The sequence below is a fragment of the Stigmatopora argus genome, chromosome 16, assembly GCF_051989625.1.
Source record: "Stigmatopora argus isolate UIUO_Sarg chromosome 16, RoL_Sarg_1.0, whole genome shotgun sequence".
Classification (NCBI taxonomy): Eukaryota; Metazoa; Chordata; class Actinopteri; order Syngnathiformes; family Syngnathidae; genus Stigmatopora; species Stigmatopora argus.
In genome coordinates, this window is record NC_135402.1 from 7194709 (window position 1) to 7220057 (window position 25349).

General features: G+C 38.3%; 1 protein-coding gene across 3 annotated transcripts in view; it reads right to left on the bottom strand.

Moving 5' to 3' along the window:
• Positions 1-1942: 1942 nt before the first annotated feature.
• Positions 1943-25349, bottom strand: part of tmem38b (transmembrane protein 38B) — a 46330-nt gene continuing 22923 nt past the window's right edge. The window contains exons 1-7 of one of the 3 annotated variants that reach the window (XM_077622514.1): positions 8326-8709; positions 5197-5353; positions 4315-4499; positions 4130-4217; positions 3152-3269; positions 2193-2430; positions 1943-2073 (exon numbers count right to left, since the gene is read on the bottom strand). In XM_077622514.1, the coding sequence (XP_077478640.1) occupies positions 2221-2430; positions 3152-3269; positions 4130-4217; positions 4315-4499; positions 5197-5353; positions 8326-8434 (867 nt within the window). In that variant the 5' untranslated portion in view covers positions 8435-8709 and the 3' untranslated portion in view covers positions 1943-2073; positions 2193-2220. Of the gene's footprint in view, positions 2431-3151; positions 3270-4129; positions 4218-4314; positions 4500-5196; positions 5354-8325; positions 8710-19428; positions 19489-25349 lie in introns of those variants that run through there. The other 2 variants (XM_077622515.1, XM_077622513.1) reach the window with 2 other exon arrangements.

A 25349-nucleotide genomic window follows, 5' to 3' on the forward strand; every position in this document is an offset into this window, starting at 1 on the left:
CCTCAACATACTTCTCACCACTGAATAGTGTGCCTGCATCCACGAGAGCCTTGCATGCTGGGAAATGGCAAAGGTTTGTCTGAGAGAGCTGGGCTTTCCATAACACAAGTTTTAGTGCAGAATGCTCTCACGTTGTCATAGGCAGCACTGACAAGTTGCCCCTGGCCTTGTAGCTTCTTGTTCAGTATATTAAGCTCATGTGTGATATCAACAAGAAAAGCCAAGTCCATGAGCCATTTGGGATCACATAGCACAGGAACAGCAGCCCCGTCTATCTCCAGGAAGTCTTTTACTTCTGCTCTCAACTCAAAAAATCTCTTCAACACGTTTCCCCTGCTGAGCCAACGTACCTCAGTGAAGTAGAGCACATCCCCATATTCTGACTCCATTTCCTCTAAAAAAAGCACAGAACCTTCTGTGCTTTAAGCCCCTGGATCTGATTTGGTTGATGCATTTCACAACGACAGACATCACATTGTCAAACTTCAGGCATCTGCTGCAAAGGGCCTGCTGATGGATAATGCAGTGCAGAGCTATGGCCTCCTCCACACTCTTCCTCTACCCGTTTTTTTTGAACAAGTGCTACCAGTCCATTCTTCCTCCCTGTCATTGATGGGGCTCCATCGGTTGTTATTCCAACAAAGCTCTTCCATGGCAAACCGGCATTCTCAATGGCATCACACAGCTGGTGAAATATTTCCTTGGCGGTGGTCTGGCCATGCATTGGAATTACTGTGAGCAACTCCTCCATTACTTCAAAATTGTCATCAACACCACGGACATATATTGAGTTTGAGACCCCTGCTTTAGGGCATTAGTAGACCTCCTTTTAATTTGGGAATTTTCCTTGGTCACTTCCTATTGATATTGGCTCACTTTAAAAGAAAATATTTATATTAATTATTCGCTTTTAACTTTGGTATATTACTAGGTCAGTTCCCATTGATATCAGGCAATTTCCTGTTAATTTTGGGGCATTTTTGAGTTACTTCCTACTGGCTGGGGGGCTTTCCCAGAGGACCCGTTGATTTGTTGAATTTAAAATGAATAAACACAAAAATAAATTTTAGTTGGGGCCTCCAATAAGACTAAAGCTGGTTTTAAAATTCCAGGGGAGCACAAAATTGAGTTAGAAGGCCACCACACGCAGGTCAAAAGTCATTAAAAATGACCGCCTGGTGCTATTTACATAATTAAGAGAAGACGCTAAGAGTGGAGCAGTTTGAAACGTCATGACGGTGATCGTTTCGACACTTTCATCAGCTTTGCTTGTCTTCCTCATTTCTCCACGTGGCTTCGTTGCGATATCCCACTGCGCCAGGTGCTGATGTTAAAGTGATGTAACTTCACATTTGCTAATAGAGTTCACACATTTTATTCTGCTCCTTTGCTGCCATTGACGGCAATACCCGTCCTACCCGATCAATAGAAATGGTCACATTCAAACGTTACATCTTGGTACAGGCAATCCAATGCTGTCATTGAAATGTGTTTTTTTCACAATTCATCAAAAAGCTTTTCTTCCTCATTTTTGAAAGTGCAAGTAGCTTCAATACAATATTGTATAAAATGGCCATTGAAGCATACCAAAAATAATAGTCATAAAAAGCGTAGGAAAAATAGCATTTGCAACAAGTGCCACAATAAGTACATGCAGAAATACCCATTCAATTGCTCAGAATTGATCCCATAACCAAGGCCGAAAAACAATTTCTGAATAGGAATATATATATATATATATATATATATATATATATATATATATATATATATATATATATATATATATATATATATGTGTGTGTGTGTGTATATATATATATATATATATATATATATGTATATATGTATATGTACGTATATGTATATACACACATACATATATATATATATATATATATATATATATATATATATATATATATATATATATATATATGTATATATGTATATAAATAGTGAATTAAGACAGATTTGCAGCCAGTGTTGAAAAGTTTGATAACATCACTTAAGAACGGGCCAAGAGCTCCAAAATAAGGCCAGGCTTGATTATAGTCCTCTTTCAATGCCATTGACGGTACAAGACGTCCAATCCATTTGAACTGGAAAGGTTCGCATGAACGTTCTTTTGTTCACGCGCCCCTTTCCAATCCAAATGGATTGGATGTCCTGGACCGTCAATGGCAGCCAAAGAGTTCGTGACAATCTATTGACAACCCTTCATTGGCTCTTCTTTGCCGACTTGTCTTTGGTTTGAGGCGACCCGCTCGCTCGGTTGGCGGGAGGCTCTTCGGTGGGCGCGCCGGCAGAACCGTTATTTGTCCCGGCCAGGGCGGGGTACGGAGAAAAACCGGTGAACAACGTCCGTTGAAGCGCCGATTCGATGGGACCGAAGGACGACGTCGCCGAACCCGAGAGCATTATCCGCGTCTGGAAGGTAAATAAGACGATAAACCAAAATGCTACACACTGTAGTCAAAATGGATTGGGCCATTTCAATCTAACAGCGGATCAGACAGGGTGTTCTAACACGCCGAAATGTCTCATGATGGAATTCTGACAGTTTGGAGGTGAAAAGCGCAGTTGCCTTTCGAAAAGAAGTTTCGAAAGAGGCAACGCTATGAAAATGATGCAAGAACGGCCGCTAAAAGGGCAACACGAAGCTAAAGTTGCAAATCCTGGCAGAAAGCGTTCTGAGGACGAGCGCATTCGTAGTTTGGTTCCATAATGCTTGCAGCATGGTTGAAAACCTAAGGCTCGTGGGCCAAATGGAGTCCACTTGGAAACAAAAGTTTGGACAAGATACCGGTTGGGCAATGAATTGAGTTTTTTTTAACGATCTGACATTGGCCAATATAATAGGATAAATTCTTTGCTCATGGTTTGAATGATGATCTTTCAAGATTTTTCAGTGCTTGTAAATCATAAAATTGCAATGTAATTGCGCATGGATGATATTTTTCCCCAAAAGCGAGGGGGTGTGGACTTAGTTTTTTTTTTCTTGACGGAGAGGGCAAAATACTCGTTTTTAAAAAGCCCTGCTATGTGTGAACAAGGCTTTAACTCCGATGGACTTATTTACCCAACTTAGAACGAGACTGGTTTAGAACCAGTGATGGAAATAACCAGTTCCCCAATGGTTTTGACTAACCTTGTTGAGCACAGTGAAGGTTGTGTAGATGAGCATCAGGTGGTGCGTTTGTAGAGGCAGGTATTGAGTCTGCTGCAAAGCGAACAGCACCGCTCCAATCAGGGTCACCTTAGTGGGGCTTTAAACCACACAACACACAATAATAATCCGTGAATTCATTATAAAGACGCCGCCACATTTTGATATGTCTTTTCTTAAGAATCCATTATTTTGTATCAGGAATAAAATAACAAGTAACACTAAAAGAAAGGGTTTTTCAAGGATTTTGTAAATTTCCAAGTATTGAATGACCCTGGTGAGCAACACAGAAAATAAATGAATGAATAACTCATTGCTGCCATTGACAGCAACAAGCATCCAATTAATTTAAACTGAGAGGAAAGGCTGTGAATTCACATCTTTCCATCCTAATAACGGCGCTGGATATCTGACATATAGAGCCGTCAACGGCAGACAATTACTAGAACTAGACAACTACCTAAAAATTTTGGGGGAAGAAATTGATGAAAATCTAAAGGAAATTAAAATATAATCACTTTTTTCAGACTAAAAGAATTGCTTAGTTTCTTATTTAAAAAGCTAATTTTAAAAAAAGGGTTTCATCATACCCAAATCAGATTAGGTTACACATTAATATCATTGTTTTGCCAAAAACAGTGTCTTTAGACATGTTTGTCTGTTACAAGCTACACCTACAGTGGTAATTCATTAAAATGAAGAAAATAATGTGGTCAATTATGATGTAAAAAATATAATTTTAAGAAAATAAATAGTCATAATAATAAAAAATAAAATAAAAAAATAAACAATTAAAAAATGTTAACTGATTTTTTTTTTAAATCACTAAAAAAATAAATATGTTAATTATTGCGGACCTTCCCACTATAAACCAAACCCAGTTGCTTTGTGGTACCCAAAAAAGTGAAAAGATTTGAGGCTTTCCAAAACTGAGGCAGACAGAAAACTACAAAGACTCACTAAGACATCTTGAGGAGCTCATTGGTTTCCGGTCTCCACACGCCGCGGACGAGCTGCTCAAAGTTACCGATCAGACCGCTTCCGGCTCCTGACGGACACAAAAGTCAAGCACCGCATTGCATTGGAAGCTACGCTTGAAATCAATTCCTCAGCTCTAAGTTTAAAAGTGTAACTTTCTGGAGTACCTCTAGCCCAGCCAATGGCGATCATGACCAACAGTCCGTCCTGGTATTTGCCTCGTGCCTGCGTGATGCCGCCAAGAACCTTCCAGGTGCGCGTCACTTCCTTCATTCCCGACAGAACCATGTGCAGAGGGGGAAAGGTCGCCCATTTGTACGCCAGGTTCCAAGGACAGTAGAACACTAGATACCTGTCCAACCGCAAAAAGAAACAAATGCAACAATAGTACAGTCGTACTCGATTTTTCCAGTTGAGGACAGTGTTGTTATAATCCCAATTTTCAGTAGGCAACAAATGACAAGTATTTTTGTGGATGAGACAGATCCAATTCATTCAAACTGGGAGGAACGGCTGTCAAAATTTATGTTTCAATGCCATCAAAATTGCTAGACGTCCGACTCGTTTTACCTAGAAGGGCCAAATGAATGTTCCATCAATAATTTAATGAGATCTGGTATAAGCATTCATTTATATTCATGACTGTGTCATGATTATGATGGGTCTTATGCCACAAGCAGTATTTAAATAAAGTCTAACCAGCATCTTAATGTAGTTTAATAGTATGAAGAAAAAAAAGTTGAAATTACAAAATTAGTATAATTTTTTTAAATGATTCATTTTTTCTATATTTGAACCCTAATTTTGACTCTAATTTCATTATACACTACACAATGACAAAAAAAAATTCTAAAAGTGAGATCTTCCAAGATTATTTAGCTTGAAGTTCCGTCATAATCCAGCAGTGGGAGACATAGTCAATAAAATTAGAAGAGAAAAGGGACTTTTCTAACTCCTCCACAGGAGATTGAACAACTCTAAACTGTCATGGGATCTTTTTCATATTTATGCATGTTCTGTATTCTTTTTATTATTGTTATTTTTCTTACCAAAGCACCGATGCAAGAAGAACATTGGTGCCATTGGACAGCGGCTCCACGGGCGGTTCGGCCAGCATGATGCCTGACAGCACGGCACCACCGAAGCATTGGAGCATGGAACTGAACCAACAAGCCAACGGGCTCTCACGGGACACCTCCACCGCTCCTAAAAGACAAAAGCAATACACATTAGTACACATTAACTCGACGCGCTTTAAAAAAAATACCGCATCCTCTATGTACAGTGTGGAAAAGAGGATTTAAGGGTCAAAGTGCACAACTGATTGGCTCTGGTTTAACACTAGTCAAAGCTGGGTCCTGTTTCAAACACTGAACTTCTTTTCAATCTGATTTAAAACATTTTACACGCGGTTGAAACAGATATCTTGTGACTGTCCAAAGATGAATTCATTCATTACTGAAATAGGCTGCAAAATTCGTCTCAGTTTCTTGATACAAGATTTTAACATTAGACTGTTCTTGTATACACTTCATTTGTTTAGCATAATTTTCCATGTACAATACAATAAATTTGACAATGTTTCAGTTTGATTTTTACAATGGTAAATGCTATGGATTTATTTATTAAGTCACGAAACCAGAGTTAACTCAAATAAATGTTTATGTTTGAATGGCCACCTTTGAAAAATGCAGACCAGGGTCACAACGGGTTTGTTGAACTTTCCCACAACCTTTCTTTGGCTTCAATTACAACTCTAACTGACTGGTGTACTTGTCTTGACCTCAGAAAAAATGGAGGATTAACCAGAGATTAAAGACTCTCAAAAGACTGGTGGTCAACTTGGAACTTTACAGTTCCTTCAAGTTAAAACTGATCCAGCATCCACCAAGAAATATTGTCGGTCATGGTCGTTTTCGTAAAAGAAAGAGGGAAAAATGTGACAAACTGTACCATATTAAAACCAGAGGAGTCCACACTTAGTAGACACAGTGAGGAACCGCAAGTCTTTCCAAAAACTACCACAATGTCCTTTTTTTCAAACATTAGATGAAGCTGCTGACATGTATTTGTACTCTATATATATTCTCCAGCCACCTAACATGACATGGGCTCTGTACAAACATGATATCTGAATATAGCAATGTTTTAACCACACCCTTCCGTCCCATTCCAAGGAACAGCTTTATCTCTGCAAATTTCTAGCCGGACAGATCAAAACTTATTCTACTCCACAGCAAGTCTAGTTGTAAAATATTTAGAATATTCACATCCTCGGAAAGTAAGCCCTAGCCACAGAGCTATAGCAGGAAATAAGTTAAGTCGCTTAATAATGGCCAAATCAATAAACCAACAGGTTGCTACTGAAATCTTCCACTACGTTTCTATGTTAATAGATTTGGCTGCCATTAACAGCCCTAGATGTGCAATCATTTTGACTGGAGGGCCAAATGAATTTGTCGTCCATTAGTTAACGAATCATCAATTTTAAGTCAATATTATACAGTATTTTTAGAGGTAAACATTTCCAGAGTTTCCTAACCCAAGTTAAAAACTTTATTTACTTCTTTTGACAGTTTTGTTTGGTACTATGCCATATCATTTTTCCCCCTTAAAGTAAATATGTGTCTTGGCTTAATAAAAATAGCAAACATCCTATTAGGGCCCAGCCCCTATTTGAGGAAAGGTTTAGTTGGTCCCTCGAGAAACCCCCGAAGTATTTGAACGAGCGATGTAAAAGAGCGTAGGTTAAACAGATGAAAAAGAGGAAGCACGGAATGGCTGATGACATTCCTTTCCTTTTCAGGCCGCCCCAAAAATGTCTGCTTCACCATTGATGCCAAATTTTATTGAAGCACAAATATGTTGCTGTGTCAACTCGCACTTTGTGTGTTTGTGTGTCATGTTGGCTAGTGCATCATCACAACCGCGTTGGGAAGCGTCAAGAACAAAGGGTGAAAGGTTACGTGCGTTTGGATGCTTGGTGAGCCAAGTTCCAAAATAGAGAGCTGCAAGCTTTACCACAATAGACTGCGCGATTCAAGTCCACCTGTTCTTTCTGCCATTATCACTAAGATTTTATGTCAACGGGGCGGCGCATGCTTGCATTTTGACAGTCAGACACTCCTGATACAGCTCAGCGCTTCTTGAGGCCCTTGTGAAACAAAAAAGCATGCATCATCAGCTAATGTTTTTAGTTTATGGAGGATAAAACTCATTTGGAGATGCATGTTTATTTCCAGACAATATTCTAATATGTCAATGCTTATTCAACTAAGCTTTAGATTTAGTTGAGTCGCATTTTGTTCTCAAATGGGAACTGTGTTTGCAACCACTGTAATCATAGAACAATGTGAGGACAACCCATTTGGCACGCTCAACCAGGTCAGCGTTTGTTTTGTTTTTCAATTAGGCATCCATTTTAATCCAAAATGTTGTTTAGATTTTAGATATTTGGATTTTCTAGGAAAGTGATGTAAATTAAAGTTCTTTTTTTATTATTAATTAGAAATTCATACAACTGTTAGTAGTTTAAAAAATAAGGAAATTAAAATATATTTTATTTTTTGACGCCAGTCGACATCCAATTAATGTTGACGATGGCCCTTCCCTCCAGACAAAAAGGTTTAGAGGTTTAGCACCGTCATCGGCAACTAGTGACTTAAATGAGTGCCTTATAAAGAGTTGGACTTGTTTTGAGATTTCTCTATTATTCTTCTAGTCTCCTTTAAGAAGTAGAGGCAGGATTCTAGTAAATATCTGGAGACAAAAAATGTTAGCAGATTCCTTTATGAATTTATAAAGGGAAATGTTAGACTTTTATCTTTCAGGACCTTTGAACCACTAATTTGAACAAAATTCTGGGGCCAATTTCAAAGCCAAATTCATAAATAAATAATCATTATCTCTTATTCTGACAATTTCAATAATACTGCATTCATTTTAAATTAAATAAGTAAATCAAAGGTCTTTTAATGACACTTCAAGATAAGTAGTAGTAATAGTACTGAAACTTATGTAAACCACTTCTTAGTTTATCTTAGGAAATATAGGAATAAAGCCAATACTCTTGTTAAGACAGCATCCCTTTAAAAAAAGAGTTAGCCAATAAACGAGCTGGTCCAAGTAGCAAATATTTGTCTGATTGGGGTCCCTTTGAGGAACACACCTGAGCTTACCTGGTTGCCCCCTCAGAGCCATGATTGACACAAGGTAGTGAGCCATGTCAAAGAAGGGAAACATGGACAAGCCGGCCAGTGCGTGAGACAACTCGTCCAAAGAATCCATTATCGACCCTTTAAGTTCGATGACTTTTATCGAAAAGGAACCGGTTCAACTCGAAGCATCCGAGCGAATGCCTTAGCTTGACCACTGATGAACTTCCGCCATGGCGGGAATGAAAATAAAAGAGCCAATTAAGTTAAGTTTGAAGCACCCAGGATACCGTTCACCACCGGGCAACAGGTCGCCTTTACACCTCGGCGATCGTCGACAGGAGCCGGCCGTTTGACAACACTGTCATCGTCACATAGGCGGAATTCCTGCTTCGTGTTCCGCCATGGTAGCGATGGAGCAGGAGGGGCTAAAGCCTAGTCGTGATTGGTCGAAAGGGGAGGGTTCATCCAATCAGCTATCCGTGTTGGGGAAATAACCCGCCCCACGCCACGCAGCGCACTTCAGTGCTGTGTTTACATCCAGTACGTACGTGTACATCTCGTATTATACAGTAGTATGCCTACGTATGTAAAAAATACAATTACAGTCAACAACTACAACGCAACATTTCTCTAGATACAACAATTTCCACACTTGACACGATGGTATTTCTGTACCTAAACATGTTTGCAGCCCACGGGAGAATATTTTGAATTTTAAAACAGTATTCGTGTCGCGTTTCGTGCGTATATTGCAATGAGTAAAGAAAAAAAACATGATTTTAATAAATAGTATAATGAATAACTTTCAAAAAATGAATACATTTTCTGCCATTGACATCAATAAACGTCCAATCCATCTGCAGTTGCAGGGTTGGCAGCTAATTAACAAACTAGTGTCTACCAATTTGACTAATTCAAATACACACTTGTATGTATATCATTGTCAATGTAATTAAAAAAATATTAATACGTATATATCTATAGTATATGTGTGGAGTTTGCATGTTCTCCCCCGGACTGCGTGGGTTTTCTCCAGGTACTCTGGTTTCCTCCCACATTCTAAAGAAATGCTTGGTAGGCTGATTGGACACTAAATTGCCCCTAGGTATGAGTGGGAGCGTGAATGGTTGTTTGTCCCCTTGTGCCCTGTGATTGGCTGGCCACCAATTCAGGGTGTCCCCCACCTCTGCCCCGAAGTCAGCTGGGATAGGCTCCAGCACCCCCCGCGACCCTAGTGAGGATAAGAGGTTCAGAAAATGAGATGAGATGAGGTATATATCATAAATATTTTTTAAATGCCAAACCAAAAAATGATATGCATTAAAGAAAAGACAAAAATAAGATACTTTTTAGCGGGTGGACACCATAAGACAATTCTTGAATGCCTTTTCAATCAACCCCACAGGCATGTTTTCCGAATAGACCGTTAATGGACAATATACTCGCAAAATATTGGACCAATAATTATTTAAATTTATCAATATCATACAGGTCCTTACAATGTCATGATAGCAGACGCATGTATTCATTATATTTGACCAAACTCAGCATTAACTTGTCCCAAAAGCTAGTTATATTGCATGTGAGTGTATAATATTACTGGTACAAAATAGGATTTCATTTAGGAGGTTTTAGTTATTCACTACTACACCACTAGATGACAGAAGAGCAAAAGTAATGGCTGACATGTGAATAGTGAACATGAGAGTATAACTAAGGGGCCACTTTGCCACTAGAGAGCAGAAAACATCCATCTACACTACTTGTGTCCTTTATCTTGTCTAACATCTGCAGCTGTCTGAAAGTGCTGAATCACAAAACTAAATATTTCTGAAGCCTTTAGGCAAAAAAAGAAAAAAAAGAAAAAAAAACTGCTGACTATATCAAAACAAAAACATGTTCTGATATGGTAAATGTTGCTGGTTGACTAATAGTCAAGTTGTTGTCTAAAACTGCTGTCCGAAGCTTCGGGCTAAAACTGCTGAGGAAACTGAAAACTAAAAAAATGTTGGTTAAATGTGTTGACCAAAACTGCTGTTTAAGGTTTTTGGCTAAAATTGATGTCTTCCAACCATGCTTGTCAGTTTCTTCAGCAACCTCAACATGTCCCCAAAAAGCAAACAAGCATTTTTGTGGCTGTTTAAATATGTCATATAAAGAGCACCCACCCACCAAGACATCTGTTTTCAACAGGGACATGTTTAGCTATCAATATTACAGTTTACTTTTTTGTCTAAAAGATGAATATTAGATAAAATATGCGAGTTTGCGTAGATGAATAGAAAGTTGAAAACAATATATTTTATAAATAAAGAATAAAGTACAAAATATAAAACAAATTAAATAAAACTAAATTAATCAATCAATCATATATATCAAATGAAAAAAAAATCTAAAATATTTGATCTTCAGTAGGTTACTTTAACGTACTAAATAACTAAAAAAGAGATAAAAACAAAATTTGAAACGCCAACTAAATACAACATGTGATGTACAAAACACTACATATTCGGTAAATATAAAATGCTGAATAATATATCAAATATGAAATAACTTTGCTATAAAGTATGATAAACAGACCAACTAAACCTAAAATAAACAACTACAAAATCTGAGAATACAAAATGACACATGAAAACTGCAAACATGGCAAAAATCCCAATTTCCATATAGCCGCACTTATCATACCACAAATCCAGATTCTTCTAGGCCAGTCACCCCTATAAGGCTTAAACTGACATTACAAAACAATAAGCATACTACAAGATTCTATCAAATCAAGCCATACTGTTCACAGGGGCTGCGGAAAGTATCCTCCCTTTCATTTTATCTGCGCTCCATTGATTTTTGCACAATGCTCGTATTTTAGTGCGCACGCTTTGGTCCAGCTCACCACAACAAATGCACACAGAAGGTCAATGCAGTGAGTCACCTTGTGTGGATTGTAGTGTGACAAATTCAATAAATTGTGCTTGAATTTTAAAATAATATGTTCACGGAGTGTTTAAACGTTTTTTGATTTTATTTTATTTCATAGGTTGAAATGTTATACATTACATAAATAATAAGGGAAAATAGTATGCATATATTCTTTGAAATCAATGCCATTAATGATGATAGACGTCCAATCATCCTCTTGGTGAATTTTAAATGAGTTTGTCACTAGTAGACATTCAATCCATTTGAAATGGCTGCAAAGGAGTGAGTTTATCTTCACTCAGACAACATTAAAACGACTCATTTTTGCGTTATCTGATAAGATTCAATACAATAGATAGGTATTTTTTTTAACAACACATGATTAAAAAATAGGCCAGAAAGGAAATACAGCCAACAATTATTGAATAAATTATTCCATGTGAAAGTGTTTGGATTATAAAATGTGTATTTTAAATTGCTGTGTGCTAACATACTGCATTGAGGAAATGGAACAGTTTGGGGGAGGCTACCATAAATTTACTTTCTCAACTATGAGAGATGGATTATGCTGAATGTGGATTTTTCATGGGCAATAGTCATGGCTATTTCTAATGGGCTTGGTTTAAGTGGCTTTTTTCACTGTCATAGGTCTTTTTCCAGGACCTTGCCCAAGGTCCTTTCTCAAGGATGTTAGAGCGTCACAGTTGGAAAATTGCAAATCGCTAGAAGATTCACACACACCAGCGCTTAACTGCATGGTGATGGAATGCACCATGAAAGGGAAAATGTGACGAAACATCCCATCTTCCAGGTTACAACCCTTTTCCTTCCTCGGACCGGAAAATAAGTAAATGTCAGTAACGGTCCACCTTTATCTAACGTAAATCACTGATAAATCAAAGATGAGGGGAAATGAACGTGACTTGCTGTGTTGTGTGTTGTCATGACCCGTGACGTGTCGTTTTATTGGTTGCGTGTCAGCAGTATGCGAAGCGATGTTGCCTTCTCGGCCATATACGCCTTGTGTAATCTCGCACGTCCTGCAGTGTTAATTGCCTTTCAATATGTGATTTAGCGTTTACGGTAAAGGGCTGGAGAATGTGCCGGCTTTTGTGTTTCTCCTTTTAAATTATGCAATTTCAGGCTGAAGATGGGAGGGAGCATGATCAGTGTCTGCCATGCAAGTCAGCATCTGTTTGTGTTTGCATGCTTGCAAGTACACGTCTGCACTGTGTTTGCAATCTAGTCACTTTTATGGGACATACTAGAGAATAAATGAAAGAATTTTTACAATGTTTCATTTGCAATAATGCCAATAGGATAAGAGTAAATCTGAAATTGTAGATAGAATAATGTGCAAGTGATTGTCAATCAAAATACTTTAAAAAGGGATGAAATGTTTGACATGAGGTTTAATGCAAATAATGGCTTTTGAGCATAATCAGTGGAAATATTATCGAGTATGAATATAAAGTAATAAACTATTTTCATTTTTGATTATGATTAAATGATAAATATCTGTAAAATTATAACAATTTAACTCAAGGTGTCAAAATGAGGTCATTTCTATGGGTTTAGAATGAATATTCAAGAAATTATGTCATTTTTAGGGATTGGAATTGGGTGAATTTAATGCGAACAGTTCATGATCTTTTTTAAAAAAGTTATTCAAGTTGCTATAATGGACATCAGCAAAAGAGCATTTTTTTGGGGAAAAAATGGCTACATTCTCAAATTGCTGAATCCCAACCGAAAAACATTATTCTAACATCCCGTCTGTGATGCTAAAAATACCGACATATGGTAACCTTTCATCTGATTTCCTTTGAGGAAGTGTGGCTGTCAACAAGCATATCCTGAATCATTCTACATGCAATTCACATGATCGGTTTTGCCCAATAAATGAAGAAATGATGACAACTGAAGTCCTGTTCGAAATGCGGTTCTGTCATTTTGCTAACCTTTTGCTAGTAAGTCACTCTTGATATTTTCTGTGGGTGTATTTTAGGCACGCACTGTCTGAGGGAAGTCTTATCAACGTACTCTTCCTGCTTTTGAGCTGGTAGAGGAAGCGAAAGGAGAGCCACAAGTGCCCTGCTTCCTGTCTGTCAGATAACAACAGGTGCAGATGACTGTGTTCAAGAATTTGATTGGATCACACCCACAGAAACCAACGCCGCAATACGAATCAGCATAGTTTGCCAAGTAAATCAAAAGTCTTCTTTTTGACACTAGACAACCATACGTCCTCTTGTTATCAGCCTAGTGCTAAAACACAGAGATTAGCGAGATTAAAAAGGAGACATGAAATTAAAAACTGAGTTTATAGACATATTGATGTCGACATGGGAATTTTATGATTATGATCAGGCGAAGCCTCACCTTATTAGCATTTTAACATACAGTTTTTTAAAAGCATGATGTAAGCCATGTACGTAAACTATCCTTGTATCCATCTATTAAAAGCAGAAAAAGCACAAGGTATATTTCTTTTGATGAGGCAGATTATTGAAATGAAAAGGAATAGGGAAAGTCATGTGCGAAACTATTGTTTTTCAAAGTTAAACCCACCCAAGGCCTGCCACAACGGGGACACCTCGACGTGGATATGACTCCACACGCACACACTGGCACCGAAAACAGACTTGAAAGTGTTGCCTTGTGCTTCTGGCGCACACACAAATACGATAAGAATGCAACACCCGCTCTGCCTCCCCGAGAGAGGTAACACCTGGGCAGGTAACGCGTCAAAGGGGGCTTGAAGCCAGCTGGCTTTGGCATCTTCCCACCTGACGGTTTACATCATCTCGATCAATGATATTGTTACCTGTCCATGACATTAGTTTGGGCCCAATTCCATCCATGACAATCTGTTAGCGCTTGTGTAAGCGTGCCTGACTATAAATGCATTGCAAATGTATCACAACATAATGTCACATGAAATGCGCTTATTTTAAAATGCCTGCTTGGTATATTTAAAAAAAAGATCTTGTTGATGCTCCCAAAATGTATACATGCACTTTTAAATGAGCACATTAAAAGATAGACATATTTTTAATCAGCAGCAAATATTTAAATACTAACAATACCATCAATAATACTAAAAAACAGATGCAAGTCAAAATAACATTATTGCTTATAGGAACATGTACCAGTTCTAAAACCAAAACTATCTTTGTAACCTTCAATGCAACCAACACAGATAGGTTAAAGCTAAGAAAAAGCTGAGTTCATAAGAAAAGCCTTTAGCTACTTACTGAGTAAAAGTGTCCCTAAATTCCCTAATAGCTTTCTATTGAGGCATGTTCTTCTTTGTTTAACAAGTGCCTGAACATAAATAACAGGAAGAATCTCAATGTCATACAACGTGATTACTGTGCAAGCATCGATTTAATTCATATACATATTACTTTAAAAAAGATTTTATAGTGACATGTTGACAACAAAGGAGCAAAAAACCTTGAATTTTCAGTTTTTTTCCTGTGCAGAAGTGGAAGAGGAGGTGAGAAATTGTAAGTGGAAGCGCACAGAGGAGCAATGAAGGACAAAGTAGATAGAAATGCAGATAGAGTGAGACTGGGAGGGTTTAGAAATGATTGTGTGATTGTGTTGTAGATGAATGCATGCCGGAGGGAAGACGGACTACTCATTTTGGAGGCTTATCTTTCGCACATGCATGGGAAAAAAAAAGAATGCCGTATTTCCTCAGAGTGGAATTCCAATGTTTTTCTTATGTTGGACCTTGAAGCCTTTTATCAGCACACAAAAAGACAACAAAATAGATAGAATTCAACTCGCAGGGCTTATTTTCAAGTGGCAACCTCTTAAATCAAGCGTCCAACAACAACAATAGACATCCAATTAATTTATACGGGGAGGTCTCAAAAGAATTTGGTCATCGAGTGCTGTCAAATTTACACAAATCAAACTGAAATGTCTGTCTTATATGGGTTTCCAGGCATGTGTTCTGAACTATGTTTTGTTTTAAAAATAATAATAACACTAATAAACTCATTCCCTGAAACCTCATGTAAATCTATAGTGTTATGGCTTATGTAAAATAAGAAAATGTATAGTATCATTAAAATACCCATTGAAAGGAAAACTATCTGCCTCAAATAGATTTTCAAGGTCCCAACAGCCGTTGGTTTCTTTGAGTGAGCCTCATTTCCTGGCATTCATCCACTTCCTTCCTGCAGGTGAATAAGAACTGCTCCTCTGAGTCACACCAGTTTCAGTCTGTCATATGTGAAACCCTCAACCTTCCATGCGGCGCCCCCCATTGTTTCGACAAAGACGGGCGGGATGAAAACGCCAGAGTTTAATAAGTTTAATCAATTTCCCTGATTGGAAATATGCATATTCTGTATAACGGACCAACAGGGACGTCCCTCATTATATTTAATTCTTGGCAGACAATTCAGACTATGAATTGGACGTCTCCAATTGACGAACGCATTTAAATTCATAGAATTAGGAAAAGGAGCTACTTAGCCATTTAGATACACCCAATAATAATGGTGTTGGTATTTTCATAGGTAGAAATGCTTTAACCTTAGGTGAGTGTTATTCTTCATGGTTTCAAGAGTCATACAGCCCCACCCTAGTAACTTGACGCCCACTCTGTTGCCTTGAGACCACCACCCCAACCCCCTTTGTGTTACATGGAACCAGAAACCATACCCGCTGGGACACTCTGGGATGGATGGTGGGGTGGTGGGAGCTGATTCAGCATTCTAGACTGGCCTCTCCCTCTCTCGCTCCCTCTTCCCTTGCCTCCCTCGCTTGTCTTACTGCAAATGCACTCCCTAGCGCTCTTATCACTGCATTTTCTTCCTGTCTTTCGTGACGGAGTATTTGATCTTTTCATAGCATGTCAAAACTTTCTCCTAGTTTTGATGGAAATGGAAATATTTCTAAAGTTTGGTCAGATTAAGGATGCTCCATTTAGAAAATGAAAAACATTTTTTTATGGTTCAAGGGCAGGTTCCTCCAAGGTTTTGTTAAAATGAAAGAAAAATGCAAAACTAAAAGTATGAGCTCTTTTTTTGGTCAGTAAAAAGTATGGTATGTTCATAAATAGCTTAGTGATAAATGTACAATAAAAATACAAGCATTTGTGTGCAACTACCAGGTAAAAGGGTGTGATGACAAGCTGAGATAACCTAATCTACAGGCAAAAATAAGTCTGCAATTAATTAGCATGTAAAGCCTTGAGCCTCTTAAATGTTAGCAGAAACATTTCAGAAAAATATTAACCTACTTCGCTTGATATTAGCAAGTTTTGATGAAGAACGAAAATACTACTGTCAAACACTTAAAATTTGAAGTAAGCAGAACACATATTTTAAGTGAACTGGAATTAAATTTAAGTGTATGGACGTCTATCACCGTCAATGGTACTAAAATATAATTATTCCATCCAGCCATTTCAATTAAAAAGGAGCTAATATCTATGGTGATCTATCGAGATTATTTACAATATGCAGTAACATAACAAACAACCAAGAGCACATCACTGAACAGCTTTCAACTGAAAGTGGCGTAATCGAAACACTATTTTAACTGAAAACAACGTCACGTACACCCACATTACCAAATTAGATGTCGAGGTTTGTGTGGGACGGGGGACTTAGTCTCCTCAAACATGCCTCGGCATGTCTCATAGGAATGCCTGTAATGCATTGTTGCTTTATTTTTTTTCTCAACGCACCAACTTATCTGCCAAAACTCTAAAAGGTCATTGGACTACCGCATCAGTGTGGGAAAAATGAGAACAAGAGGGGGGGAAAAAAACACTGGAATGTCTCCTTAAAGAGACAGTCCAAATAAACAAGCCTCCTCCTCCACAGGTACTGGAGCAGATAATGAGTGTTTTGAATGCACGGGGCCTTGTCTTCCATTGGGAGACAACCGAGTGTGTGTGTGTCTTTCCTCATCAGTGAGTACGCACAGTGAGGGGCACTAATCAGTAGCAATTATCCTCAAAGGCGATGAGAGTCAAGAGCAGCATTCCTCCTCAGCATGACAAGTGCTCAAGTCAGCCTTGATTAACTGCGCCGTCTGTCTCCAGCATGATGGCAAAATTTGCCTGCTCTCAAGTGCGATTGCACCTGATTGAGGAAGGGAAACTCCTTCTACATCTCTTTAGGATGGACTCATTGGTGTGTGTGTGTTTTTTTCCCATAGAGAGGCTGATAATTAGAGTAAAAGAACAAAAAATGAAATGTCAAGAAGGATTAATTTAAGGGAAAAAAACAAAGAAATAGTAGTTGTTAAATCATTGTTCATAAATGATTCCAAATGATTAAAACAACACTTATTTGTCGAAATTTCGTCATTTTAGTTAAGTATTCTTAACTTAGTGAGGACAATAAATCCTCTTGACCAATATTATTTACACATATTTTTGTTAATAATTTAATATATCACATACATAAATATATTATTAACACTTTCCAGCATGGACTATGATTTTTTTTTCTTAAATGTTTTTATTCATGTCATTTTAGTCAGTTTTCTTGAACTTGTGGCCCGAAGGCCAATTGCAGCCCATGGCACAATATTTTGCCGCCCTGATTTGACATCTAGTATTAGTATTTGTCTTGCCGCACTGTACAATACAAAAAAATTAAATAAATACACAAAGAACACCAAAACATCAATTAAAATGTCTGAAATCGCTCGTGGCCTAACATACTTGACAACGATAGACCTTCAGTCCATTTTAACTGGAAGGAGCTGGAAGCGATCAAATGGACTGGATGTCCACGAATGACAAACTCATTTAAATTCACAGCAAAGGGATGAAAGGAGGCATATGATTGGACGTCTAACATTGTCGCTGGTGCTGAAAGAGTTAAGAATGGATACAGTCATGGTTGAATGTGGCTGCTAATTCTTGAAAAGTGCCCACCAACCTTGCCCACTCCTCTTTATAAGCTTGAGGACAAAGCTTCCAGTGTGAGCAAACATTTGAATGAATGAAACCACCATTTTCTGCCAGTGTCAAACACCCCCCCAAAAAGTGGCACCTGTGGCTTTTCTGTCAACACATGACAAGTCGCTCTAAAAACCAGACTGGAATTTCTTCGTGAAAACACTACTTCAACCCCCACCCTAACCAAACAGATGCATAGCTAAGAAAATTCAAGAAAAAGAAAATACAATATACGGGAAAGGCTGTCGTTTATGTCAATGGCAACTAAATCTCAATCCTACCAACGCAGCAAGCCTGACGTCGCTCATATTTGTAACAATTTTAGTTTTAGGGTAAACAAGCAACTGTAGTTGCCGCAAAGAAGAAGAAAAAACCAAGCGTCAATTCTCCGCCAAAGAATTTCAGGGCTAAAAGCACGAAAGAACCGACCTTAGAAAGTTTACGCAATGCATTATGAAAGTTGAATGACAAAAAAGGGTGGAAATGTATGAATTAGTAATGAAAAGTATTTTCAGAGCCATGCTAACAAGCATCTAACTCAAAAGCGCCATCAAATTTACATGACGTACTCCATTCTAATTTAAGCACTATGCAAACTATAGCATTACAAAACAGATGATTATACCGCACTCTAATGCGAAAAGTGGCTAATTCAATTAGCAGAATTTATGAAATGACATCAGACTATGCCAAATATAAAATAAACTGTTGTTATCATACAGATGCGAAAGCCGTTTTAATTACAGAAATGTAATCACGCCATACAAACACTGTTGATTAATTGCCGCCATTAGTGGTTAATGATTATGAACATCATATTAAAAAAATGAATTAAGTTTAAATTCACCCCTCATCGCCTCCCTCAATACATTGAATACTTGAACACGCAATTCTAGTCAGCTGGGATAGGCTCCAGCACCCCCTGCCACCCTAATGAGGATAAAGCGGTTCAGTAAACGAGATGAGATGAGAGACATTTGGCCTCCATTTTGTGCCTCGTAATCACTTCGTTGTCCGGTAATATAATCTCTGGGAGACGTGCAAGTGAAGCGAGTCAAGATTTCCCCCACAATCCCACGGGGCAAAATCTCTCTCTACTGACTGATTAAAGTGAAAAGTGTGTGTCTGTGTGTGTGTGTGTTCCAGACCGCTAACATCGTAATGGCTTTAAGTGGCAGATGTGTCAGTCACTGTTACATTATAAATGACTTGTATTTTGATGTTTTAGTGGCTTGGAACTCATTGACAAAGCACATTTTACTTACCAACAAGAGAGTCGCAGTCATGTAGGTTCTGGTGATAAAGTGCACAAACTCCCAGCAGTCCTAAAGTGAGCAAAAAAAAGCAACATTAGTGGTTTGAGTAATGCACAAACTCAGAAAAGATGCAATGATGGAGTTCCAATGTCCTGTGTCCAATGTTTCCATGTAAGAGAAAACACATGAAAAATTGGAAAATGTCATTTCGGAAGAAGTTTCATGAGTATGTGCATTGCTGGTGCGTAAAATCCTGTGGGTCACTTCCTATTGATATTGCGGCATTTCCTGTAAACTCAATGGATGCCATTTTTTGGAAAGAATGGAAACAGGAGACAGAGAAAGCTTTACAAAAAAGTTTCTCCTTTTCAAGGGCGCCATTGAACTCACTGGCTTTCCATTGATGGCACTAGACATCCAATCCATTTTGGCTTGGAGGGAGCCAATGAATGAGTGGCAATGTGCGATGAGGCTGATTAGAATTCAGATGAGGCACACGCAGAGAGGGTCCAAACACAACACAGGCTGGGATTACAAAATGGGAAAGACAATAAAGCCTCATTAGGAGTCTGCTCCAGTTTACGGTGGCAACATGTTTTGCGTTGGCTTTCATGCCGTCTCAGAGATCCAAAGGCAAGAGAACATGTCGTCAGCCCACTTTTCCCCCCTCACACTTGTCATCATTTTCGATTGCAGACTATTTCCTACCTGGTCTTCGCGAGACTTTTGTTGACTGACTCGCCAGCACGCGGCTTTGACAAGCTTGTGTGGAATTTCAAGGTTTAGCAGTCAGCTTGCAGACATATACACATGACAAAGGCTTGACTTAGAAGCTAGAACTTGACAGCAAAAATGAGAAGACTAGTTTCTTCTGCTCTTTTTTTGCGTTTTATCGAGAAAAAAATATATATTTCGGTTCAATTTAGCCCACTGAAATACATAAATATGAATATGAGTTGTGACAAAATGTCAAGTTGTGTTGTAATTCTTTGTCTTCTAATACTGTTATACAAATACATGGAGTGAGTACTTGCTACTTTCTGAAATTATGCTATGGACATCAAATACTTGTATGCACATTCTCCAATCATGTGGCTCTTTTCATACATGTGCTGTGAATTTAAATGAGTTTGTTGCTGCTAGCTGCCTAATCCATTTTATCCAGTGCCCCGAAAAAGGCCCAAAATATGAAGGAAGTCCCTCAAAATCAAATGGAAATGATTAGCCTTAAAATATCAAGAAACTGACCCTTATTGACTCAGTGTGCTGTCAAGGGCAACATACAAGTTAATTGGTATTTGTTTAAAAAACATTCACAATTTAAGGCTTCAGGATGTTGGTTTTATATATTAAAAAAACAATAACTGGCAATATCAATTTTCCCCTGAAAGTGATTTTAAGTGTTCAAATATTTCTATTTTCAATCATTTATTAGTCATGTTAACATGCAGCAAAAACATTTTTTTTATATTGTACAATTTCAGTTAAAGACAGCGTTCTTAACCCTTAATATTTGTGTTTCCAGCTTTGGGGTGCTCGAATCAGTTAAACAAATACCTGAAGCAAAACTGGTTTAAATGGTTTAAATTGTTGTTTGAGCAGCCCCCCGGCTCTGTCTGCCAATGTTTGCATTTTCAGACTCCAAAATCTAATCGTTATGAAAACCAGTTGGATTGCCTTCAACAATGGTCTCGGAAAAACATCCCCCAAGACCTGTTTTGAAATAGTCTCATGTTAAGTTGCCAAAACATGACTCTGATTAAAACCAATGTCAAAAAAGAAGCAATTTTAATGCGAATTGAATTCAAAACAATGGTGCACAATTAGCATTGCACACTTAATTTTCCATGTTTGTGATGATAGCTCACCAAATCCTTTCATTACGACTGAGACGCAAAACAACACATTTATAAATGTTTGCATTTTCCCCTTCTTATATCTTGCAAATGAATAACAAGAAAGACGTCTGGACAAGCAATTGCTGAATGAGCCGGCGTCACCAGGCGAGCTAACGTTTCTTCACGCTCGGTTACCATTCTAAACAGTCAACGTGAAGTGTTTATGAAGTTCACTTTAGCGTGACTTGACCTGCGTGAGGTCATCTGAAGGCTTTGGAGGAGGTAAAAACAAGTCGGCTGACAAGAGGGGAAACAGCATTTGGGAAACAAGCAGGATTCACACGCTTCTCATCCTCGTATGTTCTATCTAAACAGCCTGAGGCAGCACATCTAAGGGGGCTTTCTCTGGTATCCTATGAGACCGCATTCTTTTGTAATTTAACAATTTATGACTTATAAAGGTCTAATTCTTCATTATGCTTTGAAACGTCAATCCAGGCCTACCCAGTAAATCGATTTAACAATTATTTTTGAATTTCTTTATTTTAATTTTCATTGTGAATGAAAGAAAAAAAACAATTGAAGTTTGTTTGGGGTTTTTTGGGTTACTTATTTGCCCAACGGTAATCTGGCAACCAGTTAAATTAATTAATTGCTCCAAGAGAAAGGGCTTGTCTGTTTTTGAAGGTATTGCTTTGTATTTGGGGACTGATATCACAAATGGGGGATAAAAAAAATAAAATAAAAAATGGGCAGATGTTTTGCTCTTTATCTACATAACTTTTTTTCAACAGTTAACATTGTTTAAATGGACTATTTTTTATGCATTCAGTTATTTTATATTTTTTGGTCGTGTCATTTGCAGGGTAATTTTTTTATGTTTAAATCTGAAGCAATCAATCACTATTTATTAGCGGCATGTGTTTTGGTTGCTTAGATAATGTGGTAAATGTAAATGAGACACACACTTACACACTCCCCGTTGCTATGATAGCTGAGACCTGTTCTGACCCAGACATCAGTAGACTGCTAATGCTTTTGGCAGATGGCCCCAAGGGTCCGTGTGTGTGTGTGTGTGTGTGTGTGTGTATGTGTGTTTATGCCAGTGTGCCTACCCTTGTGTGTAAGCCTGTCCAAGTGTTTATGTGTGTGTCAAGTATTTAGGCAAAGCGGTTGGTTGGCTGCTGCCAAAAATATGCACCTGGTCACAAACTGGACAACTGGTGTGTTACATGACAACCCACAGACACTTTGTCAATATTTATATTTACTGAAATAAAAAAAAAATATTCAAATTTTTGCATCATCTAATACAATGCAGTAAAATAAATAGATTTCTTCAAGTGTGTTACACCATTTATTATGCGATAAATGAATGTATGTACTGCAATTGCACCTATTTTAAACGTTGCGGTTATTATACCAGTAAAGCTTACTTTTATTTGGGGGGGCAAAAAGGAAATCTAGCAACTAGTTATACAATAGCGTTTTCCATGGGGAAGTTTGTTCCTTTGTGAATATCTTACTTTGTATTTGGGGGCTCACAGCACAAATAGGGGGAGAGAAAAATCCGATTTTTAATATTTAACTTTGAACACTTAACAGGGCAAGTGATTATTTTTGGGTAACTAAACAAAGTATTAACCCCATCATCACATTTTGGTTTATGTAGTCATGTGTGACCATCACCCAAAGAGTGATATCCACATATGTTCCATCTTCTTTAGTTATTATTATTAATCATTATCATTTTTTCTATGTATTATGAAACTAGAAATGAATTAAGATGATTATTACAAAAATTATAACCAAAACTATAAACTAAGTGTCCCCATTTCGGAATGCATTCTTTAGTATGTTTTTTTAAATTCTGAGCTTGTCTGGGCAGCTACGGGAATGTGACAATGGAGGCTGAGGAAAATATCTTCATGTCATCTGACACCAGGTGGGCAGTAGAGAAAAATAATTGGGTGGGCTTAAATGTGTTTTGTTTGCGTTTTCGTGGTGACGCTATGGCAACCCCAGGATGACAGGGAGGGATGGTGAAGGTGGTTTAAAGGTGGGTTGAGCTGCTGTCTGACTATCAGAAGGCTAAGGTTACATGAAGGGGGGTTGCTTTAAGGGTGCAGTGGAGGGTCACCTTCACATGCTTGGGAGAGGCAACCTGCGGAGAGCGAACTCCCACGGGAGGCCAGGCGTGCGCTCTTTGTTGCAGTAAATAGAGAAAACACAAGTTGTTCCTCTTTTTCCTTTTGAAACATGGAAATGTGAAGATGTCGGTGAAAAAATAATGCTGGAAGCACGATTTTTATGCGGATTAAACTAAAATTGACAAACGGATTCCAAAATTGCACTCGTGTGTTTTAGTTAAGAGGAGTGATGATTAAATCCACGATCAATCGATAAAACCCACAATAGCATTTTAGAGCTTCAAACCCTGCCCCCAAAAGTGGATTTTTAAGTGGTATGTTGCCATCTAAAATGGCAGAAGTCAGAGTTCAACCGACTACTGTGTGGTCACACAAACAAAAACCTTTTGGCGTTGGGTCAGGATGCTTCTTTTTTTGTTTAAGTTTGTTTTTGTTTTTTTTACTGCTCCTGCGCTTGATGGCAAGTGACACAGTGAAGCGGACTGAAAAAGGAACATAATACCTGCTTTGTTAATTAACGCTGAAACAACATTGGGGCCTTTCTCATTTAGCTGTTGGGTGAGAGGTCACCACCCCTCGTGACTGGGCTCAACGGAGCGAAACAGTACTTCAAAATGTACACGGAGCGTGTCATATGAACAACGTTGACCATAAAACTGAATAATATTGAATAGATAGCGGAGCAACCGGGCGGAACTAACTCGACGGCTTCTTGGGGGAATTAAGACGTTCAAGGTTGCAATAGCTCGGACAAAAGGATTAACTGACAGATGACGCAGCACTCTCAAATTCGGAGATAAACAAACAGTCTTGGAAGAGCTCTTCGACTGAGTTAATCTGCCTGAACCAAGCTAATTAGAAATCATTAGTTGCACAGATACCGTTTCTAGTATCGGTACCTATACAGCCCATAATCGGTATCGGGACGTACTAAAAATAACATGCCGATGTTGTAAAAAGTGTACTTTTCGAGATCACGTCATTTTCAGAGGATCGCAATCAGGTGAAAAAGTCTAGTCCATGGTTTTTCACAAAAAATGAGACTTTATCGATGCAGTATCAGCATTGGCCAATACAACACAGCCAGGTCTCGGACTCAACATCATCATCGGCACAAGACTAATTAGAATTGCCTTGATTAAGCTGCTCCGATGGGAATTCTCCGGGTTTGTCCTCTGAAGGAGGCAAAGGTTCTCCGATCTCCATAACGGCTGCCGTTATTACAAGTCAATTAGATGGCGCTTTGCATTAAAACCCTCTACTGATTCCTCACTGGATTGAATTTGAAATGACTGTCCTATATAAATAATTAATTCTATGGAAGAGAGGCGAGGCTAACGAAAACACCTTAGAAATCGCTCGTAAAACTCTGTCTTTCCACGCAACAGAAAACCATTCCAAACTGACTTATTGCAGGGTGTTTGTCCGATTGTAATGCAGATCCGCAGGCAGGAAAAGGCGATGGGAAACAACCCGCACATCAGGGAGATATTTTATGAGCCTGGCTTGCCTCCAGCCAACGTGTTCACTTCATTCAAGTAAAGTGTTGTAAAAGATGAGCGGCTATATGTGATTTATTGATGCGCTCCATGCAATGTGACAGCAGGGAAGCCAAGTGCACTGTAGTATTTTAAAGTGCGGGTATTTTTGTAGACTATTCAGCAGTCCAACCAGGCACAGGGCATTCAAAGCCTAACAGTCTAAAGGGGGCCGGAAAGCAGCTTCAAAAACAGTTAGAGACCTCCAGCTGACTCTCCCATCAAAAGCCTTTTTTGTTGTTCATCATGTGTGGTATTAATAATGCAATCCCTAAAATATCAAAATCCTCCACAGACTTTAGCGAGGACTGTTGGGGATTTTTTTTTACCATTGTTTGTTGTCAACAACCAACAGTAAATCCATAAGATTTAACCAACATACTCTAAACCAAATTTGGTAGGTT